Source organism: Haliotis asinina, chromosome 5 (assembly GCF_037392515.1).
Source record: "Haliotis asinina isolate JCU_RB_2024 chromosome 5, JCU_Hal_asi_v2, whole genome shotgun sequence".
In the NCBI taxonomy this organism is placed as follows: Eukaryota; Metazoa; Mollusca; class Gastropoda; order Lepetellida; family Haliotidae; genus Haliotis; species Haliotis asinina.
The window spans coordinates 4072428-4089417 of record NC_090284.1 but is presented as its reverse complement, the minus strand read 5'-3'; the positions used below and the strand labels follow the sequence as shown (position 1 = coordinate 4089417).

General features: G+C 40.6%; 1 protein-coding gene across 1 annotated transcript in view; it reads right to left on the bottom strand.

The window, feature by feature from the left end:
* Positions 1-15633, bottom strand: part of LOC137283615 (neuronal acetylcholine receptor subunit beta-3-like) — a 55290-nt gene extending 39657 nt beyond the window's left edge. The window contains exon 1 of the mRNA XM_067815208.1: positions 15098-15633. Within this exon, the coding sequence (XP_067671309.1) occupies positions 15098-15212 (115 nt within the window). The 5' untranslated portion in view covers positions 15213-15633. The remainder of the gene's footprint in view (positions 1-15097) is intronic.
* Positions 15634-16990: the final 1357 nt, after the last annotated feature.

Sequence of the window (16990 nt, the reverse complement as noted above, 5' to 3'; positions counted from 1 at the left end):
TTTTCCGATCACCGCTGACAGCTGTCGAATCTAGCTACCATCTGTAACAAACTTTCCAACTATCACTTGCGTGTGTGAAACGACTGAACAACTGTTGAAAGGGATTCAATCTAGAGCAAACTCACTCACAGCTCATTCACCCATAGTCATTGTAATTAAGGCTAACAGATTACCTTGACAGTTATTGCAATGCCTTATCAATATTCGACCAAGAGCGAATCTATGAAAAGCTGTGAAATTCAAGCATGTACAGAATATGTTCACATGAATGTTTGTGAAGAGATATCTGCGCGCATGTTTTGAAACCTAAGGATTATTTAACAGTCAGCACAAACATATGACGGCTCATAATAACCACATACCACAAACCAAGAGTAATCTAATTTATACACACGTCCAGCTTTTGCGAAAACCTCTCTACCTAGTGCTAATTATTATTCCAGCAATGTGAGACGTAAACGTTAGCTTTGACGGGAGTGAAAGACGACGTTCGGTACATGCATGCATGTATCAAAAGCATGTGTTTGTGGACTTTACGAATGACTAAACGAGGGTCGGGTATTAGAATCACAGTGATTCCAAAGTAATAATAATAGCATTGTTTCAAAGGTTGAAATACAACCGGTACCGTAATTGGCAGTGAATAGCCTTCCTCATTATCCAGATGTATATAACGGACAGTGTTGGTGACAGCGGCTTAGAAAGCCACCTTTCGCCGACTGTACTCAGAAGTGCAACCTGACAATAAAGTTCTCAAAGGCGGGTTTAAAATACGATAAGATGCTACAAAACGTTTTTATTAACGTTTCAACAGCATTTATTCACACAGCATCGCTGACTCGTAAACATTTCTATTCAGTGGAAACACTACTTCCGACTCCGTTTAATGATGGTGACGCGAGCCCGCGAGACGAAGATACATCGAGTCCAGCCATTTTACCTCTGTGATATGAGTCACCAGATGGTTTATCTGTTGTGACATTGGTTGTAATTACCGTTAGGCTACACCATTTGCTTAGTTTCGGAGCACGAAATATTCACGAAACAAGATTATACCGGTTGACATAAGACCATACGTGACAGGCCACTTGGTCCAACGGGCGCTGATCTCTGTTACCACAAGTTCAAGGTAGCAAGCAGATGCGACGATTAATGTTGCAACGACCTTATAATGGTTTGTTCTTCATTATTTTTCTGCAACTCAAGTAAGCAAAGTCTGGACATAAAATGTGTCAACGAGACAGTTTAGAGATTGGTTTGTAGTATAACGAACGTAGTATTTATGCTTCGATGTTCTTTAGCCTGGGAGAGAACAGACGTTGTAGTGCACGGTGTACAGACGTTCTTATATACAGTGTACAGACGTTGTTATATACGGTGTACAGGCGTTGTTAAATACAGTGTACAGGCGTTGCTGTACGCTGCACATACATAATGTAGTTACGGTTTACAGGCGTTGTAGTGTACGCTATATACGTTACAGTGTATAGTGTACAGGCATTACTGTCCATAGTGTACAGGCATTACAGTGTGTAGTCTACAGGCGTTACTGTCTATTGTGCACATGCATTACTCTCTATAGTGTACAGGCATTACAGTGTGTAGTATACAGGCATTATTGTCTATAGTGTACATGCATTACCGTCTATAGTGTACAGGCATTACCGTCTATAGTGTACAAGCATTACAATGTGTAGTATACCGTCTATACTGTACAGGCATTACAGTGTGTAGTGTACAGGCGCTATTGTCTATGGTGTACAGGCATTACTGTCTATAGTGTACAGGCATTACTGTCCATAGTGTACAAGCATTACAATGTGTAGTATACCGTCTATAGTGTACAGGTATTACTCTCTATAGTGTGCAGGCATTACAGTTTGTAGTATACAGGCATTATTGTCTATAGTGTACAGGCATTACCGTCTATAGTGTACAGGCATTACCGTCTATAGTGTACAAGCATTACAATGTGTAGTATACCGTCTATACTGTACAGGCATTACAGTGTGTAGTGTACAGGCGCTATTGTCTATGGTGTACAGGCATTACTGTCTATAGTGTACAGGCATTACTGTCCATAGTGTACAAGCATTACAATGTGTAGTATACCGTCTATAGTGTACAGGTATTACTCTCTATAGTGTGCAGGCATTACAGTTTGTAGTATACAGGCATTATTGTCTATAGTGTACAGGCATTACCGTCTATAGTGTACAGGCATTACCGTCTATAGTGTACAAGCATTACAATGTGTAGTATACCGTCTATAGTGTACAGGTATTACCGTCTATAGTGTACAGGCATTACCGTCTATAGTGTACAAGCATTACAATGTGTAGTATACCGTCTATAGTGTACAGGCGTTACTGTCTATAGTGTACAGGTATTACTCTCTATAGTGTGCAGGCATTACAGTTTGTAGTATACAGGCATTATTGTCTATAGTGTACAGGCATTACCGTCTATAGTGTACAAGCATTACAATGTGTAGTATACCGTCTATAGTGTACAGGCATTACAGTGTGTAGTGTACAGGCGTTATTGTCTATAGTGTACAGGCATTACCGTCTATAGTGTACAGGCATTACAATGTGTAGTGTACAGGCGTTACTGTCTATAGTGTACAGGTATTACTCTCTATAGTGTACAGGCATTACAGTTTGTAGTATACAGGCATTATTGTCTATAGTGTACAGGCATTACCGTCTATAGTGTACAGGCATTACAATGTGTAGTGTACAGGCGTTACTGTCTATAGTGTACAGGTATTACTCTCTATAGTGTGCAGGCATTACAGTTTGTAGTATACAGGCATTATTGTCTATAGTGTACAGGCATTACCGTCTATAGTGTACAGGCATTACAATGTGTAGTATACCGTCTATAGTGTACAGGCATTACAGTGTGTAGTGTACAGGCGTTATTGTCTATAGTGTACAGGCATTACCGTCTATAGTGTACAGGCATTACTGTTTATAGTGTATAGGCATCACAGTGTGTAGCTTACAGGCAGTACTGTCTATAGTGTACAGGCATTACAGTGCGTAGTATACAGGCATTACTGTCTACACCGTACAAATATTACTGTCTGTAGTGTACACGCTTCACAGTGTGTAGTGTACAGGCATTACTGTCTATAGCGTACAGTCATTACTGTCTATAGTGTACAGGTATGACTGTCTATAGTGTACAGGCATCACAGTGTGTAGTGTAAGGCATTACTGTCTATAGTGTACAGGCAATTCTGTCTATAGCGTACAGGTGTTTTTTGTGTATAGTGTACCGGCGTTGCTATGTAAAGTGTACAGGCGTTGCTGTGTATAGTGTAGAGGAGTTGTTGTGTACGGTATGTAGACGCTGCAGCGTACAAGCCTTTGCTCGACCTGTTGTGTCCACACGAACTGCTATTCAGCACTAGTAAACAAACGTGATTTGTTCTTGAACGGGAGATGTATGGTGATCTTTAGTGATCATGTCGTTGTTGTGATAATACATAGCAGTGCTAATGAACATCATTCAGTCCAGGCGAGAGCAGAACAATCCCTTCCAGTGTGTCTTAATACTCCTGAAAGTGACCATACTCTTATAATGATATTTGTATTGAAAAATCTTCCCGATGTCCTGCCCGTACTGAAGACCCTCAATTCAGCCATGACAGCACTGAAGACCCTTATTCCTGCCAAGGCAGCGCTGAAGACCCACATTTCGGTCCTGCTAGTATTGAAGAACCTCATTTCACTCCTGCTATTGAACAACCTCATATCGATCACGTTGCGCTGACTGAACTTCATGTGCACGTATTCATATTTACAAAACAAACTATCAGAAATTGCTATTGATACGGGCGACTTTATATATCTATTATTCCTTCTTTAGATATTCGCCCTTTGGGAGAGTGTTTACTTCTGAAACATCCGACATTTTCTCGTTGATTTCTTTAGACAAGAAAGCTCATTTTTTTCTTATCGATCTAACCCAAACGGACCTTTTTTCCATTAAGATGTCTGCCGTTCAGTACACCTCGTGAATGTTGATCCTGGCTAGATGAAGTCAATAGGCGAGGTATTCCTGTCAAATGTGCGCAGTCGTGTCTCCGCTCCCCACATTTCACCTCGAGTTGGGAACTTCCCCTCTCTGCTCTGTCTCCATCATCAAACAGCTCCCCCTACCGTGTCCCTCCAGCAATTTAGGGCTCGCTGCTTGAAGTTGCATCTGGAGATGCTCTTTAGGTGAGGTAATAACTACTAGCACACTCACGTAGATTGTCGCTCGTACCTAGCACGTTGCCTTGCGCGTATAATACTGGCGTAGGCAGAGACGGTTAAATGGCGACGCATTGGATTATGGGAACTGAATACTTTTGCATTTATACATACTCTAGAGATTATTCACGTGGCGAAATTCCGCCTGTCCACGTCAAACCGAATACCACCCGTCAAAAGAAAATGTTACGGAGGGTTTAAATCACACATGCATTCCTCATTTATTGCCGTGGCATGTGAAAGTACTTAGGTACACGAACATGGGCTTGTGAATATAAGGAGGGCTATTATACGAGATTATATGTGGATCAAATGGTTCTTGGAACATCTGATCGGGCAGGAAACTGATGACGAAATTACTTCAGGCAAAACTGCGGTATAAAGATACGATCAGCTATCGTACTAGATACAGAGTGAAAGCAATCCTAATACGAATCCAGATGGTGGCATGAGAATTGCCCATCATCGTACTCCACCGGCATAGACTATGATATGAGAGTATTAGTTGAGAACCCCATAGTATTGTGCATCATTGATATCATTGTGATATCAAATCATTTGCATAAACCATCACCGTTTGGCATGAACACACACAAATCGTTCCATCCATATTTTTCTCAAATTATATGTATACGAATAGATGGTGATGTTAATCCTTCACTGAAATGGACTTAAACTGCTAGACAATCCCTTTCTTCTTGTATTGATTGGCGTCAACAATTCAATCACTGACTGATATGGATTTAGATTATTAATCTGTGGTTTCAAAAGTTTCTACTATTCTCATATCTTCCAGGCCTAATAACATGACCTGTGTCTTATTTACATTTCGTCAGCTAACAACACTTATGTGCCTTATTCACTCACCAAGTCCAGTTTTCAGATGTATGAGTTTGTAACATTTTTATGGAATCACGTGATAAGAACTTTTAGATATTTTCAAACACTATCGTATATCTGTTATATATTGTGAGGCATATATAATAGTGCTGGTTAACTCTCCACAAACAAAACCACTTGAAGTACTTAGTACTTAGAAAGCTCTTACGCGCATAAAGATAAACTGAACTGATTGATGAACTTTAGATTTAAGAGCAAAATATAGTTACACATAAATTGTAATTTGTCATTTTGGGTGCTCTAACGCCAACTATCAATATCAACATTGTGCTATCCGTTGAAGACCGTGGTCTTTCAGAAGTTACAGCTCCTCTTTATACAAAACCTTTTCTTTTAAATTACAACATTTTATATACTAAAGTACATTTACATTGTATCCTCGTTACCTTGTCTACGTATGTCTTTAAAAACCGAGGGTCCTCAGACAGGGGATATCAGGTTTTAATTTGCAATTCTCGGTAGATAGTAGAGACGTTCCCGTCAGGCTTGTTCTCAATAGGACATCAAAGGTTGGTCTTTATATATAGAAGCTGACGAGGCTAGAAAACCGGTTCGTATCCATGTACCCTGAGACTCCACTGAAAGTAGACGCCCGCCTGTATTGCTGTACCCTCTCACAGCCGTGGTATGGTATTAAAGGTATGCTTCATGTATTAGCCAAACCTGAGAAAGCTGTGGTCTGACCAACAAACCCGTCACAATAAATGCATTACCAATTACCAGTTTCATATATGTATTGCATTATTCTGTGACAGCCCAAGTCCACTCAACAGCAAATGGTGGGGTATATATACTTCTATCCTGCGACAGCAGACGTCCCTATATACAACAATTGCAGGCCGATGCAGTTTAAGTCTGGGACAGTAAAGACCCACCACAAAGTCCATAGACTCTCGCATATGTAGTGGTCACCTCTGGCAAAGTCCCACCCCTGTACTGTTGAGATCGACCACGACAGATGCAACTGCCATCAATGGTTCTCCAGGACAAAGAACAGACCCCCACCTTACGATACAGGCACGTTCAAACTCTATATTTCCACCCCAGGGGACAACATGGGTTCCCGCCATCAAGTCTCCTTGTAATACAGTTTAGGCTGGCCACAACTGCGATTACGTTGCTAGGACTTGGACACATTTAGACATAACTCCTAGATACCATGGAACCTGACTGCATTGCTTTCGATCGGGGTTTGCCATCCTAAAATTAAATCGAACATTCTAGTTGGATAGAAGACCTGGGAAGGGACTAGTATACTAGTCGACTAGGTTCCAGGAGATAATAGTTTAAAATGCAAGTGTATGCACAAGGTGGATAAGGTGCATATTACCTCTGAAATGTATTACAAAATTTCACTTTATCATATATACAATATTCTGTTATATAAACTATCAGTCGGGTTTCTTCTGGAAAGGACTGTCAGTTATTATTGTATATTGTACATAAGTGTATGCCAACAAGAATCCATATATATGATTGTACATACTTGGAATTGACGGATCTACGCTCTCAAGTGATGATTTCAAATTGTATCGGAAAAAGGTTTAGGTGATGAGGCTGGCTGGTGCATAATATCATATATTCGTTGCCTACACCGCTGCTCATAATGACAGTCACTGGATTACATGGTGCAGAATCGATCGTTTACAGACAATACACCAGGGATATAGCTGACTGATGCGTTTAAACGACAAAGCAAACTTATTGTGTTATTCACGTTCAAGTAATTCGGGGATTAAAATGATCAATTACTGCCCATAGATACATTGTAAAGAGCACTGAGACAATTTTGTTTAAATATCAACTCACGACTGAGCTTCGTAACTCACGTCGTCATTAGCAGAGGACACATTCGACGTTTCTCACGCTCACATAAGAAAAGATGCAACTACAAAGAGATCCCACATACTTTTAAACCATTTTCCACAAAAGAAATTAGTTATCAATGTATTTTGAGAACAAATCATACTGGCAGATTTCGTGAACATGATTCGCCTTGCCAGCGAACAGTAACCCGCATGTTCTCCCCAACATAAAATATGCGCTCCATAATAAATACACTAAAGTGTATTCTACTTGAAAAAAAACACAAGTGCCAATGAAATGCAAAAAAAAAAAAAAAAGATAAAAATAAAATAAAAAATCCAAAACACGTGAACATGTTACGAATGCACTGCTTGGATGTTCTCTGAGAAATAATGGGCGCAATTACCGTAGCACTAAAATACAAGATTTAAGCTTTTAGGATATTCTTGAGCCTTCTCTCTCCATTCTATTTTCTCACAGAAACGTGTTTCGAATTAATCTGATTGCAGGGCGGCCATGTGGAGGGGAAGGGCGATGCACGCTTGGTGAGCTATATCGATTATTATTTAAACGCTATAAAGGAACGACTGTATAACAAGACTAATATAGTTATGGATGGAACTGAGGGTGATGTGGGATTAGTAACACTACCTCACAAACGACGTTCTAAATCTGTCAGAATGGTAAACATTGTCCATGTGTAACGACAGTAAACAAGACTTGTAAATGAGAATTATCAGTTAGGATTAAATTGCAGCACTGTAAAACCCGATGGTGCCCCGTCACCCCCGGAATCGTAATTAGCCGAGCAGAATTACCTCCCATAGGTGCCCCAGGAACCAATGATTGTGGATTCTAATCACAGATTTCCCACGTTTTGCTTCTGGGTTTTGTCAGTACCCAGTGTTTTGTGTGTTTCACCAACGTGGTTATGTCAGACCTGAAACTCTGACTGAAATACCGTTTAAGGCACCAAACTCACGAGTTTCTTTCTTGTCAAGCGCCTTCAACAAGTACTGAGAAATATTTTGTGAGAACACTTGCTGTTTAATCAGCCCGAAAATATACAAACATTGAGGATATCTCAAACCATGATCCCCGAGGAACCAGTGAATAAAGTATTTATCTCACCGAACACCTCAATGTTAATTTTGAACTGTTTGAACCATGGATCGTACACTTCAGCCAAGCTTTGTGAATCAAACGATTCGAATCTTGCATCTTGCTCATTTTTCCCGCAGGTATTGTCTTAGTAATGTCGCCACGATGTAATTCCCCTTCTTAATGTTAAACGTTTTGTAAAAATTTATTTATTGCAAGGAGTGTATAATTTTTCGAAACCATCGGTAGATTTTCGGACGACACAAGACACATCTCCCTTCCGTCGATTTTCATTCGCACAACATCGGCAATTTCCGTGCACCATGCGTAGTTTAATATTATTCGAGATAACAATAGTAACTACCACGAAGTACAGAATGAGTTGCTTTTGGCAGGGGGGTGTATTGCAATGCATCTCGCTTGTTCATTGAAAAATATTAGAGCGCTCAGCCAATCAGACAATGATATTTATGTGTGAAGTAAGATAATACGTTCTGTCACTGCTCAAGCGTACATCTGGGGGAAGGAATATTTTCACTTCGATTGACTTCTATACATAAACATCTATTATTCATACGCTCTTGTGTTTTAATTGTATAGACTCTGAGACAAGGCGTAGAGCACTTGATAGCTGGCAGTTAGTAGTCAATATACTTCGAACAGGTATAATTATCTGGGATATACGCGTAACATGGAATTTCATGCAAAGTTAGTTTAATATGTAATATTGTGATATTAAACATAAGACTCCGATATAGTAACAAAGGCATGGCACAGCAGAAAACATGTGATGCTACCAGTAACAAAGAAATACGATACAATCGGAGATTACATGTTATCCTGTAAATAATACCCCGGCAGTAAACACTCGGAAACTTCATACATTCACAGTGGTAAGCCACGCACATGGACCATGTCGCTCTTACAACGATATGACGCATCAGTACACAAATCGAAAATTCATCTTTATTTGCATAGTTCTTGTTTTCCATTTAGGAATCAGGTATAAATATCTGGTTGTGCTTAATGAGTTTACAACAACAGTCATGCATACTAGTCATGACCATAGGATACTTTTGTGCCTGCCGCTTTGCCCTCGTGTGATAGTGTCTCACAGTTGCCTCTGTAGATTAGCCTAATATGTCTGTATTCATGACGTGACCTTTCATGAAGGAGTCTACCAGGAGGTGTCACCAGGGATCCTAGAAACCACAAGACATCGCTGTGCTAGATGGAACAGATGTCCCGTGATGTCCTTCGATTAGTCCACTGCTTTGACTGTAATGTCTCAGGTTGATAACAATGAACTCGGTTGCTATAAATCGGTCAACCAAATCAGCTGGATCTGCTTCAGCAAGACGGGACGCCGCAAGAGGGGTGATGACTCCGGAGACAGGAGACGTGCAATGTGTGCAATGCCGTTCGTTCCTGAAAACATCCCCACCTCTCATACGAGATTCCCACTGAAATTCCTGCGGAATGGATGGGAGACACGTTGTTAGTTATAGATCATCCACAATCAAAGCCTTTGTCTCCTTAAGCTCGTTTTTTAATTGTAATCGGGCTTCTCTTGCCCTCTTCCACTGCCCCCTTCTTAGTGAAATGGCGAAGGAAGGAGCTCAAATGATACTGGCGTTCACTGGCGGACCCCTTCATCATTGCAGATATAGGCAGGGCGAGTGGTTGTGTATTTGGTTGAAATCAAGTTGTTATTGTGGTGAGTATTGTACATATACAGATATAGTTCTTGCTCTGAACGTCCCCCAATACAAGTACGGATAAATGACCAAACGGACCTGGCATACTTGCACCTCCATTCAGTACTTGAAAGATGACCCAAACATAATGGTATACCAATGTATACAGACAACACTATTTACTCTACCATACGTACGTCATTGTAGTATTTCCAGAAATAGTATACATCATGTAAGTTGGCCTCTGGATCTCTATCTCCAACACGCGCGTCTTTGGTGTCACATCCGGTGTAGGACAACAGTACTCCGTGTCTGTACTGACGTCGCAATGATATGATCATTATAATGAGATCGGGGCTAGCTTATGGTAACCGAAACCACCTTATGGCAGATTTCTTGACAAAAAGACCGAACTAAATCGAAATTATTCTGAAAAAAATATAGACGAAACTTAAGATTTGATTAATTTTGTATCAGTTTTCTTAAGCCGGCAAGTTTCTTTATCAAATTCAGGATTAAGGGGAAAATAAATCATGAAGAAATGCATTCACGCCAAGCGAATTGTCCAGAAGCTACACTGGCTTCGAATTCGGAGATAAGGCTTCTGTGTTTTCAATAAAAAGGTTGCGAGCATTCAGTACTTGCCATTCGGCAGCACTTTCCTGAGTCTTGAAGTTATAACATTATATGTAAGGAAATAAGCTTGAAAACGTCAAAGTTGGCACATCTTCCTTCCGCCATGACACAACGTTAACAAAACAATAACTGCATGTTCTACAATTCGCAATAATGGGCTAGAATAGTAAGGACATTTGCAGTTGAGTGGCATGTACAATGAATACTTCATAAATGACTGGCAAGTATATTCATTCACACATAATTGACTATTATATACCATTCACGCATACACCACTGACTAGTGAATACTGTACACACACATACATGGATGCCTTCTATCTCTAGAACGGAAGGAAGGTGCTTGTTACATTCTTGTCGACTTCTGGTTACATTCTTGTCGACTTCAAGCCCTGCTTAGCTTGGAGACAGTATGCTGAGGCCGACTGGAGTATGAATGTTATATTTGATCACAAAGAAGCAGCACTGTCAAAATGACATTGGCTGGGACTGGTCCAAGGAGACAGACTCGAAGACATGCATACAAAAGGCGTTAAGGCGTTTTGAAGGCGTTAAGACTTTTGAAGGCGACGTTGAAACCTATTTCACTTTCACTCACTTGACCACCACATATGCAGTCTATTTGTATAACGAACATATACCATCAGCACTCAAACGTGATTGACGAACACATATACACCATGACACATTGATAAGCATATATACGTCTACCACGACTGGCTGGCATATACCATCTACACACAGGACATGATTGACCACCGCTAACCAGACATACAAAGCATATGACCGATGATATAAAGAAGCCATTTAGCTTGGTGGCCGTCTTCAGGAGTCTCTAGACGGTTAAGTGGATCGACAAAACCCCTTACACCAACTACCGGGAGTCTCGTTATAAGCCTCTACCCAAACTGCTTGGAAATGGTCTTTCTAGAAGTAATTTTCCTTTAGCCATACTGATAAGAAAAACTTTATGACATGACCGGAGAATTGAATGTTGGTGTGATGAGAAGCAACGATCTAGGCCTCCTGTGGTAGCATGACCAGCCCGCTTTACACACATTCACAAATCCCATTCCACATATCGTCTGCCGTGAAGAAGCGTTATTACTTAAGCTTGTCTGTCGGAAATGAAAATATGTACCGGATTTCATGAGACCATTGATTAGGGAGCTTATTTTCCGCCGTGGTTAACATTCAAATTGAAGGCAGAAGAAGCCACGTGAGTTTTAGCATTAGATGAGACCATTTATGTACTTTGATCATGAAAATATCCAATCGAAGACTGATGTTTTTTGATTTCCAGATAATAGTAGTTGATGAGCATAAAACGCGCGTCCGCCTGAGCGTATTTCTCACCCACTGTGATGCTAAAAGTGTTCCCTGCTAAGCACAGAAGCACACAATGGTTACATGATCTTTATCAAATGGAATGATGGAGCCTTAGCGATGTTTTCGTGGTTCGGGTTCAACTGCATTGCCATCACTGTCACAACATCTTCTTCGTGCGTTACTGAGTGCAGGGCCGTCGCAACACACTTGTGTGGGTGGACTTCCAGCGAACAGACTCAGTGTCATCTAGCTACATCCATGTAAATTAGTCTGGGTGGACATTAACGCTATGTGTCAACATTATACACCAGAGCGTTCTAAAATAAGATTCCGTAAATACTGTAATTATTTGGCTTTATCACCGCACAGCCATGTTGGAAGCCTTGACATTAAATACAAACGACAAAATAAAAAAAAAAGAAATCTCCTCTACAGACGGAGACCACTGTAAATTCTGTGTATATCATCAGCAGGTGTTAATGACTCGCTATCAAACAGCGATGAAGCGGTGAGAATAACCTATCCTGATGGTCACCAACACATGCAATGACAAGTCAATTGTTCTCCTGTAAACATACCTGGATATCTGCCCTGACAGCTGAATTTAGTTTGTTGCTTAGCGTCTCACTTACAAATTTTCCGACGGCAGTCTGTACATAATCGAGGCTGGGTCTGACATTCTAGTGACTGTCATCAGTAGCAGACAATACACCGGGTTTTGTAGTCAGTTACTGACTGAGTATATTTTCTTCTGAACCTAGTTGTGTATCCGCAAGAATACAGATAACCATTGCCACTGAAACTTACGCTATCTTTACTAGTTTAATTACACGATTTAAAAGAGCTATATTAGAGGCGAATTGCTCTTGAATCTTTGAGAAAGAATGGTCTGCCCACTGGCGCAAAAATGTGAATATGAATGTTTGATAATTGAGTATCATTGATCTACTCATGGATGTGAACAACATGCACCTAAATGTTTCATAGCTGAATTATCTCTTCAGGGTTTTGAACAATGTGACTGTCAGTAATTGATAATAGAATCATTAATAAGAACAACAAGCAACTGAATGCTTGAAAATAAAAAGAAGTGTGAGTAACGTGCGTGTGAACGGAAAAGAAATATTCAACTGCCTAACGTGGGCACCATGCATATGAATGTCTGATAATCTAAAGATTAATACCTTCAGAAGTGTACATGCATGTAATCATTTCAAAACAAAATACTCCACGTCCTCAAGTGAAGAACTATCCATATGAATGTCTGATACCACAATGATTTTCAATTTCGTGCAGATGATTCGCACGTGACTCTATGACGGCAGAATGATGTAGCATGCACGTCCACTGTATTATCAATCTGAACCTTGATTTGTGCATACACCTGAATGATTCATCATGTTCAAGTCTATATTCATGTGACCGATTAACATGCTGTTGTTTGAAAACAGACAACTACAACCCGGTGCGAATAGCTGCCAAGTGTACGTTTGATACAATACTTATCTACATTCAGACGTGAATCATATCTATGTGAATATCTCATGATAAAATGATCTTCACCATGATATAAGCAGCGTCCATATGAATGTCTTATTGTAAAACACCTTCACCCCGATGTGGGCTACGGCTGTTTGACCGATTGATATATTTCATTATGAACACACTGAAGAAAAGCATCTTGAGTGTGAGTCTTTCATTATGATCGCACCTGCATGTGAGCAGCCTGTATATGAATGGTGGACATGAAATGATCTCATATCCAAGTGCACAAACTGTATGTGAATGGTGGACATGAAATGATCTCATATCCAAGTGCACAAACTGTATGTGAATGGTCGACATGCAATGATCTCATATCCAAGTGCACAAACTGTATGTGAATGGTCGACATGCAATGATCTCATATCCAAGTGCACAAACTGTATGTGAATGGTCGACATGTAATGATCTCATATCCAAGTGCACAAACTGTATGTGAATGGTCGACATGTAATGATCTCATATCCAAGTGCACAAACTGTATGTGAATGACCGGCAATGAAATGACTTAACCTGCATCTGCTGAACTGGCCGACAATAAAATGATATGCAAGTGCGCAGCCTGTATCTGAATGGCCGGCAATGAAATGACCTAAAATTACCTAACATGACCTAAGACGATTCCTCGGCCACTTTCCAGGTGAAACACTATGTGGGTCCTTCAGATCACATCACTACAGGGAGAATCACCTTTCACATAAGATATGTCTAGAACTGCCTCTGTACGTAGTTTCCAGCTACTGTATCAACACTCTTTAATACATGGGAGTAACACCAGAAGCAGCCTTATTCTTGTACAGTGGGGAAAATGTGTTTTCCAAAAAATCGAAAAGCAGTTTGACAATCAGTTGTAAATATCTAGAAATGTTTGACACCCGATACGTCATTATCTTTATTCAAAGTGGAAGTTGGCTCATACAGCTGAGGTTACGATGCAGCTAACAAGCAAGCTTGATTACACGTTAATAGGATTGCTCCTTGATTGCAGGAAATACACACATGCTCCCATAGTCTAACAATGCCAGTGACATCAACGGTCATTAGCCTATTACATGTTTGTAAAGTGGATGTACATATCAATATTTCTTGTGAAGATGCACCTGACGCAGATCTGTATTAGTATCACAAACAAACCTGAGCTGTTACCCACTTTCTAAATATCCATGCTTTACACATTCTTTCTTCTATTTGTTTTTTTTTCTTTCTATCGACCTGTGTTCTTGTTCCAGTTTTTTGAAACTATATGAAAATCTTACAAAATAGTATATAATCGTTAAAGCATTGAAGTGAGACAAGCAACTGATAAAGCCACAAATATTCTTACAACCTGACGCTACTCTAGACAAACTAGGACAAATCTCTACTTGCCGCCATTGATAGACAATCTACGACGCATATATTTGTGCCGATATCGGCAGACAGACTACGGCAAATCTCCAGTCGTCCGACATACTGATGGAGAATTAATGTCCGGTACCAATGATAACATTCCATCACTGCAAACCGATGGACGGTTACATTCATCCCCATTTCAGTTTTCTACCCATGTTTGGCGATGTATATAAATGTAAATTATTAAATAGGTATGTTGCTGAAAATCTGTTAAAATGGCAAAAAAAAGCGTTTAGTGGTTGAAGCGTCATATAAGCAGACTGAGTACACGATTCGACATATCTATACGGACAAATCTCTGCCAAGGCAGGAAGGAAGGAAGACCCGCGCACTCATTCAATCATTCTTTTAACGATTCAAGTTTCATTCACCAGTTCAAAAGGCTTTAAAAATTCAAGTAATTTAGAAGATAGACGTCAGTACACATACCTGCCCGTGATTGCGATGACAGTACCAGCAACAGCAACAGTACTTGGGCTGTTGGCAGCAGGGAGACAAAAAGACGGGGAATTTTCCAAACTTCCAACATCTTCGTGCATTGCATAGAAGGGAGACCCACACCGGGCTATCTGAACACACAGGCACTGGGTCGGCAGCCAATTGTTACATTCAAAGAGGTATCCCCTTGCATCAAGTAGATGACACTGACTTCACTGTCGTGTGTGTGGATAACGGTATCCTGTATGTTTACATGAAACACTCCAAGAACTGGCAGACAACGCGACACACAACTGTCTCTGCTGCAGCAGCAGGTTGGTCTGCCTTCGTCTGTCACCACTGCGAGTTGGCTGGCAAACAGAAGCGTGTTTATAGCAGTCTTCCCGATCTCCCGCCGGCGACTACACAAGCTTCCGATAGGGATCGATGCACATAGAGCTCATCCGAGATAACTGCAAGCAAAACACATACTTATACAATGTTTGACATGCCACCAGTACTGTTAAAATGCAACAACATACAGAGAGTTTTTTCTACAGGCTTGAGATGGACTTCTCGCGCAAATGTCTGTCGGCAGCGATGACGGGAGAACTACATCTATTCAACATTGCATCAATTATGTACCGTGTATCGTTGCTAAATGGTGGGCGAGCTGGAAGATGAGGCTGAACTGCTTTCCACACTAGAATAGGTAATACAACATAACAATAGCACAGTTGGTGATAGTTCCGCTGACTTGTTCCAAGAAACACACAGGTGTATAAACATAATAAAGTGTATTTAATAATTTGTCTGATTTACGATGTCGGAAATGATTTTGTATAGTCATACTAACCCAATCAAATATAGTTTATCTGTTTCGTAACTTACATCAAATATTTGTGGCGAGCCTGCCGTGACGATAAACTGAGATCGTCCAGTCAACGTGCTGTTTTTCCCCAGACACTTCATTTAACTGCAGCGGTATTCCTCTTGTTTAGAGAGAGGACCAACTTGGCTGACTGCCCATGGACCTACCCCAACGAGTTTCTATGGCAATAAAACACCGATCTAGACTCGATTACATGTAGACCGTGATATAACACTGAAATACTGCTGGTGGTGGCATAAACCACGACAGAAACAATGACGAATGGAAGTAGCAACATTGGAGGGATGGGTTGCTTGGGGAAACAATGACAGTTCATAACGCCCGCAGACCGTGACCCCATCACAATGATATACATGCGTCACGTACCAACACTAATCTATAATGAATTACCCACATCCTGTAAAGTAAAAAACAAAGACTCAGACCTCTGAAAGTATTAACAATTAGGTCGAATCTGTATCCAATGCAAACAATCCCTTAAGAAGTCCGCCATGTATCATCAGCGAATAACTTAATCAAATTACAACACTCTAATAGTCTATATGTTGACCTGTGTTTATCGCAACTGCACCGAGGATCGATAGTTGTCTAAATGCATTGTGAGCGATCAATCGTCAAGTTGCTGGAGAACTCATAGCTTGATCGCTCACTAAGAAAACGATACATGATTGCTCTCTCAGCCAAGTGAAGCCGGAGAGTGGGATTACCTTGCAGGAAGAAATGAATGCTTCCATCCTCTGTGTCTTCATTCAGCAACGCTGCTGCTTCAAACAAGAGTAAGAGCTTGAAACCAACAATGCCGTAGTTTGGCACCGCTACCCTAAGACACAGCGTTAACAGCTTCAAGCAGTTTCTCCTTAAATTAGCACCATAACCTTTCGAAACGTTTTTTTCAGATTCAAGTCAAGCAGTCGCTTTGTTTAGCACAGTTCGTGGGTCACATGGTGCATACAGGTTGAGATCCTGTATTCATTTTGTGAGACACTGACTTGAGTCAGAGACGGTTTTAATCA